The sequence below is a fragment of the Mesocricetus auratus genome, unplaced genomic scaffold (genome assembly GCF_017639785.1).
Source record: "Mesocricetus auratus isolate SY011 unplaced genomic scaffold, BCM_Maur_2.0 Super-Scaffold_100676, whole genome shotgun sequence".
Taxonomy (NCBI): Eukaryota; Metazoa; Chordata; class Mammalia; order Rodentia; family Cricetidae; genus Mesocricetus; species Mesocricetus auratus.
The window spans coordinates 96,288,530-96,302,775 of NW_024429266.1; the positions used below are offsets into that span (position 1 = coordinate 96,288,530).

At 44.4% G+C, this 14,246-nt stretch overlaps 1 protein-coding gene and 1 long non-coding RNA gene across 5 annotated transcripts in view; one reads left to right on the forward strand and one right to left on the reverse strand.

Annotated features, from left to right (window-relative positions):
• Positions 1-1,224: 1,224 nt before the first annotated feature.
• LOC121136568 lies at positions 1,225-1,509 on the reverse strand. The gene is made up of 2 exons (XR_005873605.1): positions 1,401-1,509; positions 1,225-1,309 (listed from the first exon to the last, which is right to left on the reverse strand). It is a non-coding gene; the product is annotated as an uncharacterized LOC121136568 (long non-coding RNA).
• A 92-nt stretch (positions 1,510-1,601) lies between these two features.
• Hnrnpm (heterogeneous nuclear ribonucleoprotein M) overlaps positions 1,602-14,246 on the forward strand; it is a 40,202-nt gene continuing 27,557 nt past the window's right edge. For 2 of the 4 annotated variants that reach the window (XM_005081321.4, XM_005081323.4), the window contains exons 1-2: positions 1,608-1,767; positions 8,822-8,991. In XM_005081321.4, the coding sequence (XP_005081378.1) occupies positions 1,655-1,767; positions 8,822-8,991 (283 nt within the window). In that variant the 5' untranslated portion in view covers positions 1,608-1,654. Of the gene's footprint in view, positions 1,768-8,821; positions 8,992-14,246 lie in introns of those variants that run through there. The other 2 variants (XM_005081324.4, XM_013121490.3) reach the window with 2 other exon arrangements.

The following is a 14,246-nucleotide window of genomic DNA, read 5'->3' on the forward strand; positions in this document are numbered from 1 at the left end:
CCTACCTTTAGAATATAGGGCCTCTGGAGATGGTGTGAGGGTGCCCCAGGTGGTGGGTTCAAGTAGAGGAAGGGGAAGAAAGGGGAGACAGGGGAAGGGTGGGAGGGAGATTTCTAGTGTACATCTTTTCTAACACTTAGAATTGCATGGAAAGTTTTAGTTTGCTGTTAGCCTAGCAAGAATTCTGCACACAGGACTGGCTCTGTGGCTCAGTGGGTAAAGATAACCCTGACAACCTGCATTTGATTCCCAGAACCTACCTACTTACGGAAAGAGGAAAATAACTCCTATTCGCAAGCCTGTATTCAGACACACACACACACACACACACACACCCCACACATAAATAACTATTTCTACCAACAGAATTTTCATTTTCTTTCTGTCCTGTCTCCATTTAAAGAAAGCTGGTGTCTCCTTGACATGACATGGCTGTTGCCACCCATGAAATTATAGCTGGGGTGGTTACTTGCATAAGATAGGACCCCTTAGCATCCCATCACGGTTGGGGGAGAGGCTTGGGAGGTATCACCTCTCCCTGAGGACCTATTGTCGGTAGTTTCTGGAGGAAGGAGGTGTCCATTTTCTTCTGTGGTGTGGACAAGTCTTCAGTTGTCCATGCTCAGGCAAATAAACCCCATGCCTATGTGCATGTAAGCAATCCTAACTCAGTAGGTCACAAAACAAACAGTGACACTGAAGTGGGAACCTTGTCGGAAAGAAGGTTCAGTGGAGAGGGATGGAAACTGAAGGTGAATATGATGAAAATACAGTATAGGGCCAGGGACTGAAGCCGGTAGAATCCCTGGGTTCCACCGCTAACACTCAACAAACTGGGCATGGTTCCTCTAGTCTGTCGTTCCAGCACGCAGGATGTGGAGGTGGGTAGCTCAGCAGACATTCAGGGCCAGATTCTGCTACACAGAGTTCAAGGCCGGCATTGGCTAGAAACCCTGTCTCAAAAAAAAAAAAAAAAAAAAAAAAAAGAAAAAGAAAAGAAAAAAGATGCGTTGGTAGCACAAGTCTTTAATTCTAGCACTTGGGAGGCAGAGGCAGGCGAATATCTTGAGTTCGGGGCGAGCCTGGTCTACAGAGTGAGTTCCAGCACAGCGAGGACTACACACAGAAACCCTGTCTCAAAAAGCGCCCCCCCCCGCCCAGTCCCAAACAAACTCAAAATACATGATATGCAAGTTGTTAAAAAAAATAAATAGCCAGACGTGGTGCGTGGTGGTGTATACCTTTAATTCCTGCACTTAGTAGGTAGGAGGGAGGATCTTCCAGGCAGCCAGGGCGACATAGTGAGACACTGTCCCAAAAAAGAAAAAAGAAAAATTAATAAAAACAGATGGGGGCGGGAGAAAGTAAGCTGGAGTGACTAGGTCAGTATGTGCGCTCACATTACAAGTGTGAAAGGGAGCGATACTTTCCTGTCCACACGCACACTCCTGAGCAGTACCCGCTGGCGCCGGGGGGCGGGGCCTGATAGCCAGGGGGCGTGACTTTATAGCCAGGGGGGCGTGACCCGCGGCGAGCAGGAAGCGGGAGCCGGTCGCCGCACACGCAGGCGTTACTGGTCGCGCAGGGTCACGTGAGTGCGCAGGCGCAGCTCGGCACAGTTCGCTCCCTCACACAAAGCCCAGACGCGGAGAAAATGGCGGCAGGGGTCGAAGCGGCGGCCGAAGTGGCAGCGACAGAGCCCAAAATGGAGGAGGAGAGCGGCGCGCCCTGCGTGCCGAGCGGCAACGGAGCTCCAGGCCCGAAGGGGTGAGTATTCCTAACGCCGTTTCGTCGTCCTCTTAACTCGGACCGGGCTACTTCGCAGCTCCGTTAGGTGTGTTGGCTGCCTTTTCCCTCCCCCCACCCCCACGGCGGCCCGGCGTCTGCGCAGGCCCTTTCGCCGCCGAGAGTCGGGGGGCGGCGGAGGCCGCGACGACGGCGAGGAAGCCGGGAGAGCCTCCCGGGTCGCCCCCGCCGCCCCAGTGTCCCGGTCCGCGCGGGCCGGGCGCGTCGTCGAGGCCTTAGGCCTGTGGCCTTGCTCTTTCCACTCCGGGAGCCGGGAGGGCGCGCGGGCGCGCGAGGCTCGCTGCAACTCTCTCGCCGCCGGGGTCTCGAGGCTGGAGCCGCGACAAGGCTCGTGTGGCTCGAGCCCCTCAACGTTACCACCCGTGGCGGCGGGGGTGCCCTCGTCTCAGTTTCTCAGACCCGCCAAGTTAGGGGCGGGAGGCGTACGCGCGCGGCTCATCACGTGTACCGTCCGCAAACGGCGTCGGGACCGGGAAGGTGGCGGCACGGGCTCTGCGGCAGGGTTCCGAGACGACGCCCCCCCGCACCCCGGTGTCCGCCTCTCCCGCAGGAAGTGCTCGCTGCCTCCATCAGAATGGCCCCCGGACCAGGCTCCTGGACTGGAGTCCTTCCGCCTCTCTCTGTCCCTTCTTCCTCTAGTGCGCACTTGGTAACCGTGGGGAGAAACGTTCCCGGCTCGCTCCCTGGTCCTCCTCAGCCACAGATAGAAAGCGTGCGGGTCAAGGCATCTCTTCGGGGTACCAGGCTTTCGGAAAGTAGGATAGCCAGACATCATCATTCCCTTTTCGGAATCCTGTTTGGGGTCTGTTCAGAGACTTTGGCTTGTTTTTGTTTCGTAAGTTTCCTAGCTCGACCCGGTGAGTCCTAGCTTTATGGGGAGGAGGTTGAAGCCGAAAGGCTCCAAAGTTGCCAAGTGTGACCAGGCCATTTGAGTGAGCTTCAATCAAGGTTGCCATTGAATCGGCGGGGAACTGGGGAGACCGTGTCTCAACATAAAAAGAGGGCTAGGAACGTAGTAAAGTGATAGAGAGGTGACCTGACACTAACTGGATTGGATCCCTAGCAACACATCATATGGCGGATCTTCCCTGGCCAAAGAAAACGTTTTCTGGGAGGAAAACGTCCCTGTGGAACTCTGTTCGTACTGATTACTTGAGGGCGGTGTGGAGAAACATTTTGGTTCTAAGACCAGCATTTTATATCGCTGAATTTTCATCTGCAATCATTTGTAAAACTGCAAGCTTTAGGATTCTGGGGGAATGAACTTACTTAAACACTTGTTGATAGAGCATTTGCTAAGTATTGGCTACTTTGTTACTGAAGGAAATTCCAGGTGTTTTATCTTAGGGAGAAGTAAAACACCATTGGTTACTGGTTCGTGTCTGTGATTGCAGCATTTGGGAGGTTGAGTTCTCCGGTTTTGGCTACATAGCAAGTTCAAGATTTGCCCAGGTGACCTGAGTGTCTGTCTGAAAACAGAACAAAAACGTGTGGACGTGTGGTATTACAGCCCATTAGGAGTATTTGCCCAGGATGCACAAGGCCCTGGGTTCCACCCCGCAGCTCAGGAGTAAAGTGTTGAACTATGGAAAGTCTCGGCCTTTGACTGTGCTCATTTTGACTTCCCTGTCCATCCCCCCGGAACTCAGGGTCTTGAGGATACTAGATGAACAGCTGTGAGTTACACCTCCAGTCAGTCTCGTCCTCACTTGTTTCAGACTTGGTTTTAGACATGGCCTGTTGAGGCCAGTTCTCTTTCTCTCCCTACAATCTTTGCTCTTCCCCCAGTTTTTGAGATAGATACCTGGCTATCCTATAGAGTCTACAATGTAGACCTTGCTGACCTTGAATTTGGAATGAGATGCCCCTGCTTCTGCCACCCAGTTTCTGGGATCAAAAGTATGCACTAGGGCCTTATTTGAAGGACTTTAAGACAAGTTATAGGATGAAGTTCTGTTAGAACCTTTCTAGGTAAAAGGCTGAATTTGTTATAGAACACAGTACAGTGGTACAATTTTCAAAATTTCCACTGTCCGTTTTCAAATAGATATTTGTTACTGAGTCATTTGATAACCAATATATATGCATAGGAAGTTTCAGAGGTGAAATCAGTTTTGTACTGTGGGTGGAAAATAATTTTGTTGGGTTTTTGTTGTTGTGTATATTACACAATTCTTTAGGAAAAACTTCTTTAAAAGAATGGAGGAGGCCGGGCATTGGTGGCACACACCTTTAATCCCAACACTCAGGAGGCAAGGGCAGGCGAATCTCTGAGTTCGAGACCAGCCTAGTCTACAAGAGCTAGTTCCAGGACAGTCGCCAAAGCCACAGAAACCCTGTCTTGAACCCCCCCCCCAAAATGGAGGGGTGCCTCCTCACCACTTTTTGACTAAGAATGGAACCTGAGTCTTCATGCTTATAAAATAAGCACATTGTCTGCTCAACCTTCTCACCAGCTGCATTTTATTTTTTATTTAAATTGTCATGTGAACCAGGCATTGGTGGCATACTCCTTTAATCCCAGTACTAGGGAGGCAGAGGCAAGTGGATCTCTGAGTTTGAGGCCAATCTGGTCTACAAAGTAAGTTCCAGGACCTCACACAGAGGAACTCTGTCTTGAAAAACCAGAAAAGAAGAGGGAAAAAGTATTATGTGAATGAATGTTTTTCCTGCATGTTTCTCTATGCACTAGGTGCCTGTATGTTTATGCACTATGTGCATGCAGTGCCCATGGAAACCAGAAGAGGGCATCCGATCTCTGGAACTAGCATTATTAGCAATTGTCTGTCTTATGGGGACTAGGACTGGAACCCAGACCCCTGAAAGAAGAGCTAGTATTCTTAACCACTGAGCCATTCATCTCTCCAGTCCATTTATTCAGTTTTAGTGGTATAGACCACCAATGGCATCCTGCATGCTAAGCAAGCACTCTGTGAGTAAGCTACATACCTAATGGAAAACCCTTTATTTCTTTGAGTTAACATGTGTATGCATGCAGGTGAGTGCCAGTGCTTGGATGGAGGAAGAGGAGGATGTCAGATGACCTGGAGCTAGAATTAAAGGAAGTTGGGAGCTATGGGTGCTCTTAAAACCACTGAACCATTGTTTGGATGTTTTGAGACAGCATTTCACCCTATAGGTCAGGCTGGCCTTGAATTCTGCTGCTTCTGTTGCCTGAATGCTGTGATTATAGATGTGTACCATCATGCCCTGCTCTGTTTGCTGTGCTTTAAAAGGTGATTGTATACTCAGTGAAAAGGGTTTTTAGGCACATTAGATTGTTAGCTCAAGGTTAGAATAGGAGGCTCTGTTATTTGAGTGTGTGCTGTCAGAGCTTTGTTGTTACTTTGCCCTTTGATTTTTTTTCCATGACTAGGGAAACAGTTGCCAGCCTGCAAAGATAAGCTTGCTTTTATCTCTCCCCCCCTTTCGGGTTTCCCAAATGGGCTCTCATATTACTCTGTTTTGCAGTATTAGAGTTAAAGCTAAATTGTTCCTTTGGTGGTTTATAGTTGGGCCAATGCTTAGGTATTTTCCTGTGATGGACACTGGTTGGGATGTTCTAAAACCTCCCACATGGGTGCAATGCTAAAAAGCTAGGAGCGATAGTTCTCCCTTTTTACACCTCTCAAAATTATTATCGATGTGCTGTGTGCTAACTCTTTTAAATACTTGTAACTCAGTGGTAGCCTCCACTTATAAAGAGTAGTATTCAGACTTTGATGTATGACCCTGGTAAATCTTGGTTACCTGTAGTATTTGTCCTTAAATATTTTGTACTTAACATATGCCAACTTGTTTTGGTCTTAGTCCTTTTTTTTTTTTTTTAAGAAATAGAGCCAGTTTGCTTATTTTTGTTGTTGAGACAGGTTTTCATTGTATGTCATATTGACTTTAAACTTAGAGATCCACCTTCACCTGCTTCCCCAGTGCTGGGCAGAGACTTATTAGCAAAGAGAAACATTGCTGAGAGTAGAAGTGGACTGGTGAGATGGGAGAAAACACTCTCAAAAGCCTCAAACTGCTTTCTGTTATGCTGTCTTTGGTTGGTTTTTGGAGACAGGTTTTCTCTTTGTAATCTTGACTGTCCAAGAACTCGATTTGTATACCAGACTGGCTTTGAACTCACAGAGATCTACCTGCCTCTGCTTCCCAAGTATCAGATTAAAGGTATGAGCCGCCACCACCAGGCTTGTTTTGTTTTCAAGGCAAGATCTTATGTATCTCTGTTGGCCTCTTAACTTATCATATTCTTCTGCCCCTGCTTCCTGGGTACTACTGAGCATACAGATGCATACTACCATACATCCTTTTTGTGATTCTCACAGGGAGCCTGTGTGCTACTATGGATACAGGCTGTGTTGGTTTGCTAGTAAAGAGCCACACTGGAAGTGGGCTGAGTTGTGTTATTCATTAAGTGGAGAGTGTGTAGCTAGAATGACAATATTTTATTAAGAGCTCAGAATTTAAAAGACGTCTGTGATGATTGATTTTGTTTTGAGGCAGGGTTTCTTTGTGTAACCCTGGCTGCCCTGAATCTCACTCTGTAGACCAGGTTGGCCTCTGAGAGATCTACCTGCTTCTGCTGGGGTTAAAGGTGTGCGCTAGCTACCACAGCCCTGCTGAATTTTTAAGGTTCTTGAATATTGTTTTTATTTTCCATAAAAACAGCCAACAGAGGTTATGCAATATATACAGATAGTCTTGAATTGTCATTTTAAAATTGAAGATTCTTTTTGCTGCAGGTAGTTTATCAATCTCATTTTCAATTATCTTCCAGATTTGGAATATTTATGATAAAGATGCCTATAAAGAGCCAGCAAGATGACTCAAACAGTTAAAGGTTCAGGACAAACATGGTGAGAGTAGAAAACCAACTCCCAGTACTTGTCTCCTGATCACCACATGCATTACAGGTAGCATGTACATTCAAACACACAAAAATTTAAAAAAAGTAAAAAACCCAAACTAAAAAATTCTGTCTATAACTCGGCACTCAGGAGGCAGAGTTCAAGTCCAGTCTGGTGTACATAGCCAGTTCCTGGCCACACAAGTGTACATAGTGAGACCTTGTCTCAAAAAACCAAAAATCTTTCTATAAGTACATTTGTGTTATCTGCTTGGGGAGGGGTGTTTCAATATTAAATGTTACGGGTCTGGAGAGATGACTCGGTGGTTAAGAGGACATGAGTTTAATTGCCACCATCCACTTGACAGCTCACACTGCCAGTAATTCCAGGTCCAGGAGATTTGACACCTTCTCCTGACCTCCTTGAACATTGCACAAATATACAATGCAGGCAGAACATTCAGTATACATAGAATAAAATAAGTTATTTTTTAAAAGACTTACTTATTATGAGTACAACAGCCTGCCTCCATGTCTGTCTGCAAGCCAGAAGAGGACACCAGGTCTTATTATAGATGGCTGTGAGCTACCATGTGCTTGCTGGGAATTGAACTCAGGACCTCTGGAAGAGCAGTCAGTGCTCTTAACCTCTGAGCCATCTCTCCAGCCCCTAAAATAAGTTTTTTTTTTTTTTTTAAAGACAAAGGATTTGGGAAGAAAATTTCATTAGTCTTATGGCAAATGAGAAGAATAGCATTGGGATGTATGTGTTAAGATGAACTTTGTGGCACACTACCTGTTACATATCTGCATTTGTATGTGTCTGAGTAAGGTTTCTGACTATGCAAAGAATGCAATTGGTAATCAGTATATGTTCAGAAAGGCCAATAGTTTGAAAAGCTGAAAATAAGAGATAGTTCAAACCCCATTTGAAGAGTTGGCCAGAACAGGATTGGTTTGCCTTGGTGTGCTGCCCTTTGAGTAGTAAAACTCAGTGAGCCACTTTTCATTGGTGAGCCACGTGATATGGATTAACCTCAAACCAATCACCGGCTTCTGTGGTTGGTGTAATTCACTTTTAGCTGATCAGGAGAGTATGGGCTAGATACTTTACTATCTGCTGTGCTCTGCTTATTATGTAGTTATAGTTAACAGGTGAGCTGAGCAGTCTATGAAAACAGACTGGAAGTATTATTATGTTATGATTTTTTTTTAATTAATGGCTTTTTGAGACAGGGTTTCTCTTTGTAGCCCTGGTTGTCTTATGTCTTGGAATTCACTCCATAGACCAGACTGGCATTGAACTCAGAGATCAACTGGCCTTGCCTCCTGAGTGCTGGGATTGGTGTGTGCCAGCACTTACCTATGTTTTTAAATGTAAACCTTTAGATATTTAAATACATTTCTTTCCATAGATCCTCTGGTGGATGGTGACAAGTGGATTGATGTATAATTGAAGAACTGTGGTTTTGTTTTTCGAAGAAACATTTAGAGATGCATTGGCAAATAGTGTTGTGTTTGGCAAACTTAGATGATGGATGATAATCTCCCTATGCCTGGGGAGTTGGCCTCACTCCTTTCTGTGTTATACATCGTAAAGAGCCATACCCTTTTTTTCCCTTTCTTTCTTTCTTTCTTTCTTTCTTTCTTTCTTTCTTTCTTTCTTTCTTTCTTTCTTTCTTTCTTTCTTTCTTTTCAAGACAGGGTTTCTCTGTATTGTTTTAGAGGCTGTCCTGGAACTCTGCTCTGTAGACCAGGCTCGTCTTGAACTCACAGAGATCCACCTGCCCCTGCCTCCCTAGTGCTGCACTACCAACGCCCGGCTAAAGAATCATACTTAAGCATAGGGTAACACACTTCTTGAGCATGGGTTGTTGATAGGTAGGTGGGTTTGTTCTCATGTAACTGAGGCTGACCCTGACTTCTTTTTCTAGGTGTTGGGATTACAGGCTAGTGCTACTATGACCAGTGTGGGTGGGGTGGGGGGCTAGGTTATGAGGAATGCATAATTACAAATATCTGCTCTGTGAAGACCTTCATTTAGAATGTTCTGAATCAGAACCAGCATTGGCCTTGTTATACATAACTGTGTGATTATAAACCTGGTACCACAGATAGTGTGGCTTTTCCTTGTACTAACATAGAAACTTTTTCTCTTTAATTCAGTGAAGGAGAACGACCTAATCAGAATGAGAAGAGGAAGGAGAAAAACATAAAAAGAGGAGGCAATCGCTTTGAACCATATACCAACCCTACTAAAAGATACAGAGCCTTCATTACCAACATACCTTTTGATGTGAAATGGCAGTCACTTAAAGACCTGGTTAAAGAAAAAGGTAATGGTACTGGTGGTGGAGTAGGGTAAGAAGGTTGGTGTGTCATCTTCTCTGTGGCTAATCTGTTTCTTTGTCAGTGGAAGCTGCTCTAGGAAGAGCATGTGTTCTGTTCAGGTTTAGAACTACCCCTAGATTCCTCCCCCCTTTTTTTGTTATTCATGCCCACATGTAAATAGGGTGATTTATGTGGTCTCTGGACCTACAAATGATTTTACTGGCTTAAGGTTATTGGGACTTCAGTTAGGTTTGAGGAATGTTTTTATGTTAAGGAAATTTATCAAGTTCTTAACATTATTTTGTTTTGTGTGTGTTTGTGTGTGTGTTTTAATTTACTTCCATCTTTTTAAGTTTTTTAAGAGTCTGGCTAAGAGATAGTTTTAAATTTTGTGGGTGTCCTGGAATCAAAATTTGGTGTCTGGAATGTCTGTTGCTCAGATCCTAAACTCTGCAATGGGATCTTCTCTTTTAAGTGTGAGCTCTCCTCTGGAGTCAGAGATGGGCAGTGGGAGAGATCAAATCATCTGTGCATGTGGTGCTGTAAGGGTGTGTGGTGTCCCGGCCCAGGCATCCAAATCCTGGTCTAAGACAGGTCAGGTGACGAAGGGCCTCTGCCACCTGGAGGTCCGAGGGGACCACCTTGCCTCTGCACATGGGTCGCCGCCCTCTCCTGCACTCTGTTTTGCTCTTGTTCTCCTTTCCTTCCTGATTCTTAGCCCTGATGGTGGCTCTCAGGACTGAAGAGCTTGCTGGGTCCTGGTTTAGATAAGGTAGGGTGCCATGAGCTCCTCTTTTCCCCCAAGGGAACCTAGGATCAAATCACCCTTAATGGAGTCTCTTTGAAGGACTAAAGGTATTGGTTTTCTGGAGCATTCATAATGAAGAGAGATTTGAGCTTGATTTGTTGAATGAATAATCCTAGTGACAAAGATGCCACTTGGATGGCCCTTTTGGTGTGTGTACTGGTGCCCCAGCATTGAGTTTTGAAACTGAGTGGCCACTGCCATCATTATCCCATTACTTCCTTGACCATGACATGCAGGAATCTTGCACGAGGCACTGTGACCCATCACAGTCATATGTGCTGTTCCAATGTGGTATTTCTCTGTTACACAGATGAAAACATGTTTTGGTGTGAGATTTGTTTCCTGCCTTGATCAGCCAAATCATTCCTGACAATCCTCCTAGAGCAAGAGTGAAGTTTCTTTTGTCTGATGGGAGTGCCATGTGGCATCCCAGATACAGTGTTCTTGGTTCTTTGGGACTGCTGCTTTAACACAAGCTTAGAATTTCCACATAGTACAGTTGGATCTCATTCGAATTAGTTTTTGGAATAAACCCCAAATTTGTGTTTTTGTGATTTGGTTGAACCACTGAATTGCTATCTCCATTGATAATAAGGTATAGTAGTTCCAAGAACCAGGAATGTGGCTTTGAAAATGCAATTGTTAGAGTTCGTAAGAGATTTCAGGCCAAACTACTTTTTCATTTTTAGGAGTGTGTGAACCAGTTTTGGGACATGATGGATAAAGTAGGTGACATTTTTACTGCTTTATCATTCAGTAATTCAGTTTTGGAAGCCACGAAGCTGGTAGCAGCAGCAGGCATGATGTTTCTGGATGTAGAAGCAGTTCACCTCAATTTACTATTTTGTCCTCTATTAAGTGTGGAGCCAGCCTGGTGGTTTACTTGGATCCTTCCAAACTGGTTCTCATATTCCCCTGGCGTACTGCCACGGATGTGGGTGCTCCTCCCTCTCAGTGTACTTTCGGTGGTGTAACTCAGAATTACAGGTGTGCAGTAAATCTTGTTTTATTGAATGTTAAAATGTTCTTGTTTAGCACTCCCGGTACAGGTTAAACTAATTACTCCGCTGTCTAAATAATTACCAGTATTGGATTGAGAATGAAGTGATTCATAGGAGAAAGGTTAATTTTTTTTCTATAGTAATGTTTAGATTCAGTGTGTGAAGTTTAAAGCTATTTGCTATATTTACATACGTATGACTTCTTAAATGTTCTTGTTTTCATTATGAGATTTAATTTTTTTGACTTTTAAAAATATATCACTAGTTCACCTGTCCTTCCTTCCTTCCCCTCCCTCCCTCCCTCCCTCCCTCCCTCCCTTCCTCCCTCCCTCCCTTCCTTCCTTTCTTTTTCTGTCTTTCTGAGACAGTCTCACTATGTAACTGGATGTCCTGGAACTCACTGTGTGGACCAGAGTAGCTGCAGTGGAGGCATTAATTTAATGTGTTTGTAGTAGCTGCAGTGGAGGCATTAATTTAATGTGTTTGTAGTAGCTGCAGTGGAGACCATAGAGATCCAACTGCCTCTGCCTCCAGAGTGCTGGGATTAAAGGGATTAATTTAATGTGTTATCATAAAGTCCTAAGTTTTTGCAAAGTTAAAGTGACACATAGAGGTACTTAAACCCCATTTGTTTCATAGTAACCATAGCTGAACAGATCACAGATTGGGTAGACATATAATCAAAGTAGTTTTTCCAATCTGCAGTCTACCCTGAGAAAATTCTGTCTTCCTGGAATAAGAGCTATAATTAATTGTCTTTACCGCCAGTCTCTGCCATTGCAAGTATCTTTAGTTGCAGCCTCTCAGAGCACGGCAGGAGCTTAAAAAGGCAGCGCTGGTGATAGCATCTCATGTACCATTTCCTGACTTCTGATCTTCCCCTTCTTTGATATCAAGTGTATCTTGTGTTTAATTTTACCTGTTTAGCAGCATTTTAGAATAGTCTGTTAATGATCTGGTAAAAATCTTGCACTTTCCCCTTGGAAAATAACACAACACTTGTCTGATGGTGCTGTGGTGAAATCAGTATTGCCCATTTTTAAGACAAGATGCATGGAGAGTTTTGTTTTGGTTTTCCTCTGAACCATGGTGCTGTTTTGCTCAACTCCTGTCAGTTTTTAGACCTTGCTCTTTGCTTGAATACCTGCCTCCTGCTCCAAGGTCTCCCAGAGGACCAAAGTGAAGGTTTATTCTATTTGACTTTTTTTTTTTTTGAGACAGGGTTTCTCATATATCCCAGATTGCTTCAGACAAGTGCTGGGGTGACAGGTGACTTCCATAACTTAAGCAGCCTTTTTTCTTTTCTTTTTTTTTCTTTTTTCTTTTTTTATTTTTTTGGTTTTTTCGAGACAGGGTTTCTCTGTGTAGTTTTGGAGGCTGTCCTGGCACTCGCTCTGTAGACCAGGCTGGCCTCGAACTCACAGAGATCTGCCTGCCTCTGCCTCCCGAGTGCTGGGATTAAAGGCGTGCGCCACCAACGCCCGGCTTTCTTTTTTTTTTAAGATTTTTTTATTTATTATGTATACAGCACTTCATGTATGCCTGCAGGCCAGAAGAGGGCACCAGATCTTATTGCAGATAGTTGTGAGCCACCATGTGGTTGCTGGGAATTGAACTCAGGACCTCTGGAAGAGCAGCCAGTGCTCTTAACCTCTGAGCCATCTCTCCAGCCCAAGCAGCCTTTTTAATAGAGTTCCTGGATTGAAAAAATGTTTGGGAACCATTTTTACGTGAATTTAAATTAGGTTGCATAAATATGCTTGAAAGTAACTTTTATTGTAGCAATTCAGAAAATGGGATACTGTCTTAAAAGTGTTTCGCTGTAAGGATTGGGTACCAGAATGAAAATTCTCTTAAATAAAGGGTGATTTCCCTCCCCACCATCTTAAAATAATGTTGCCGGACGATGGTGGTGCCCCCCTTTAATCCCAGCACTTTAGAGGCAGAGGCAGGTGGATCTCTTAAGTTCAAGGCCAACCTGGTGGAAAGAGTTCCAGGACGCCAAGGTTACACACACACACACACACAAAAGCCAAATAATAATAACAGCAACAGCAACAATGTCTTACATTATTTGGAGCCCTTCAAATCCTCAGAATGAAGAAAGTTGGGTGCTGGGTTTCTTGTTTCCTGGTCTGCCTAGGGAGCTAGCTATGTGGAGGTGGGGCAGCTGCCACCCAGGCAGGACTAAGCTGCACTGGTGAATAAACACTGCCCAGTTTGAAGAAGAAAGAAAAGTCAGTGATACAGTTTACTCTCAAATCCTAGTTTAGCAGCAGTCAGTTTAATTTGTATAAGCAAAGATTTCTTTAAGCCTTTAATCCGTCTGTTATTATTTAATGATCATCACTTTGAGTAAATTTCTGATTCCTGCTGACAGAAAACTGAGGCCCAGAGGGCAAGTGTAGTCCAATAGAAAGACTTTCCTGGTTCTTTGCAATAATTTGCATTGTGAGTTGGCGAGGCAAAGCTGCTTTCAGTTTCAGTGAAGTTCCTGCCCAGCACTCTTCTTATTTTCCTGTTGGAAATTGAACTGTTATTTTACAAGGCCTGCCATGTTTAAGTACTGCTGTTGAGCCCCAGCAGTACAGCCTGTGAGGCTTTCTTTCCTCTGTGCTCGTTGATGAAGGTAGTAGAAAGTTCGTGCTTGCCATCATGTATTTGGCTCAGGCTGCTCATTGTGTAGAATAGTTTACAGTATTTGAAGTTGTCAGGTTTTTTGTTTGTTTGTTTTTGCTTTTGTTTTTTTTTTTTTTTTTGAGATAAGGCTTTACTATGTTAGACCAGACTGACTTGAAATCCACCTCCCTTCAAGAGCTAAAGGCATGCTCCCAACTGAAGTTGTCTTTATGAAATGTGCCTTTAATCTGTGCAATTTTCCCGTATGTTGATTGAAAGTTGACCATTATGATGCAAAGAAAGCATGATCAACAATGTGTCCTGCTTTCTTTCATACACATGTCCCCCTTTAAAAAAATGATTCAAGTATGATGACACACACCTATAATCCCAGCACTTGGGAGGTGAAGGCAGAAGGATTGAGAATTTAGAGGCAAGCCTGGGCTGCATGAGGCCCTGTCTCAAAAAACAAAGTAAGGACTGGCTCTGAAAATAAAAGTACTTGTTGTACAAAGCATACAGACCTTAGCTTGAATCACCACAACTACAGTACAGTAATCCCACTGGTCCTACAAGGAGGTGGCAGAATCCTTAGAAGCTTACAAGCCAGCTACACTGGTGTATGCAGAGGCATAAGCAAGGTGGGAGGCAAGGACCTCTGCAAAGGTGCCATGGAATACACATGCCCCAACTCAAACCAGTGTGTGCATGTGTACACACATAAAAATAAGAGTGCAAGAAAGAAAAGATGAAGGGTCCTAGGCTCAGTCCCTAGCACTAGATATGTGCATTTTCTTCAGTAAAGCTTTGGTTTCTGTAGTCTCTTATTTAT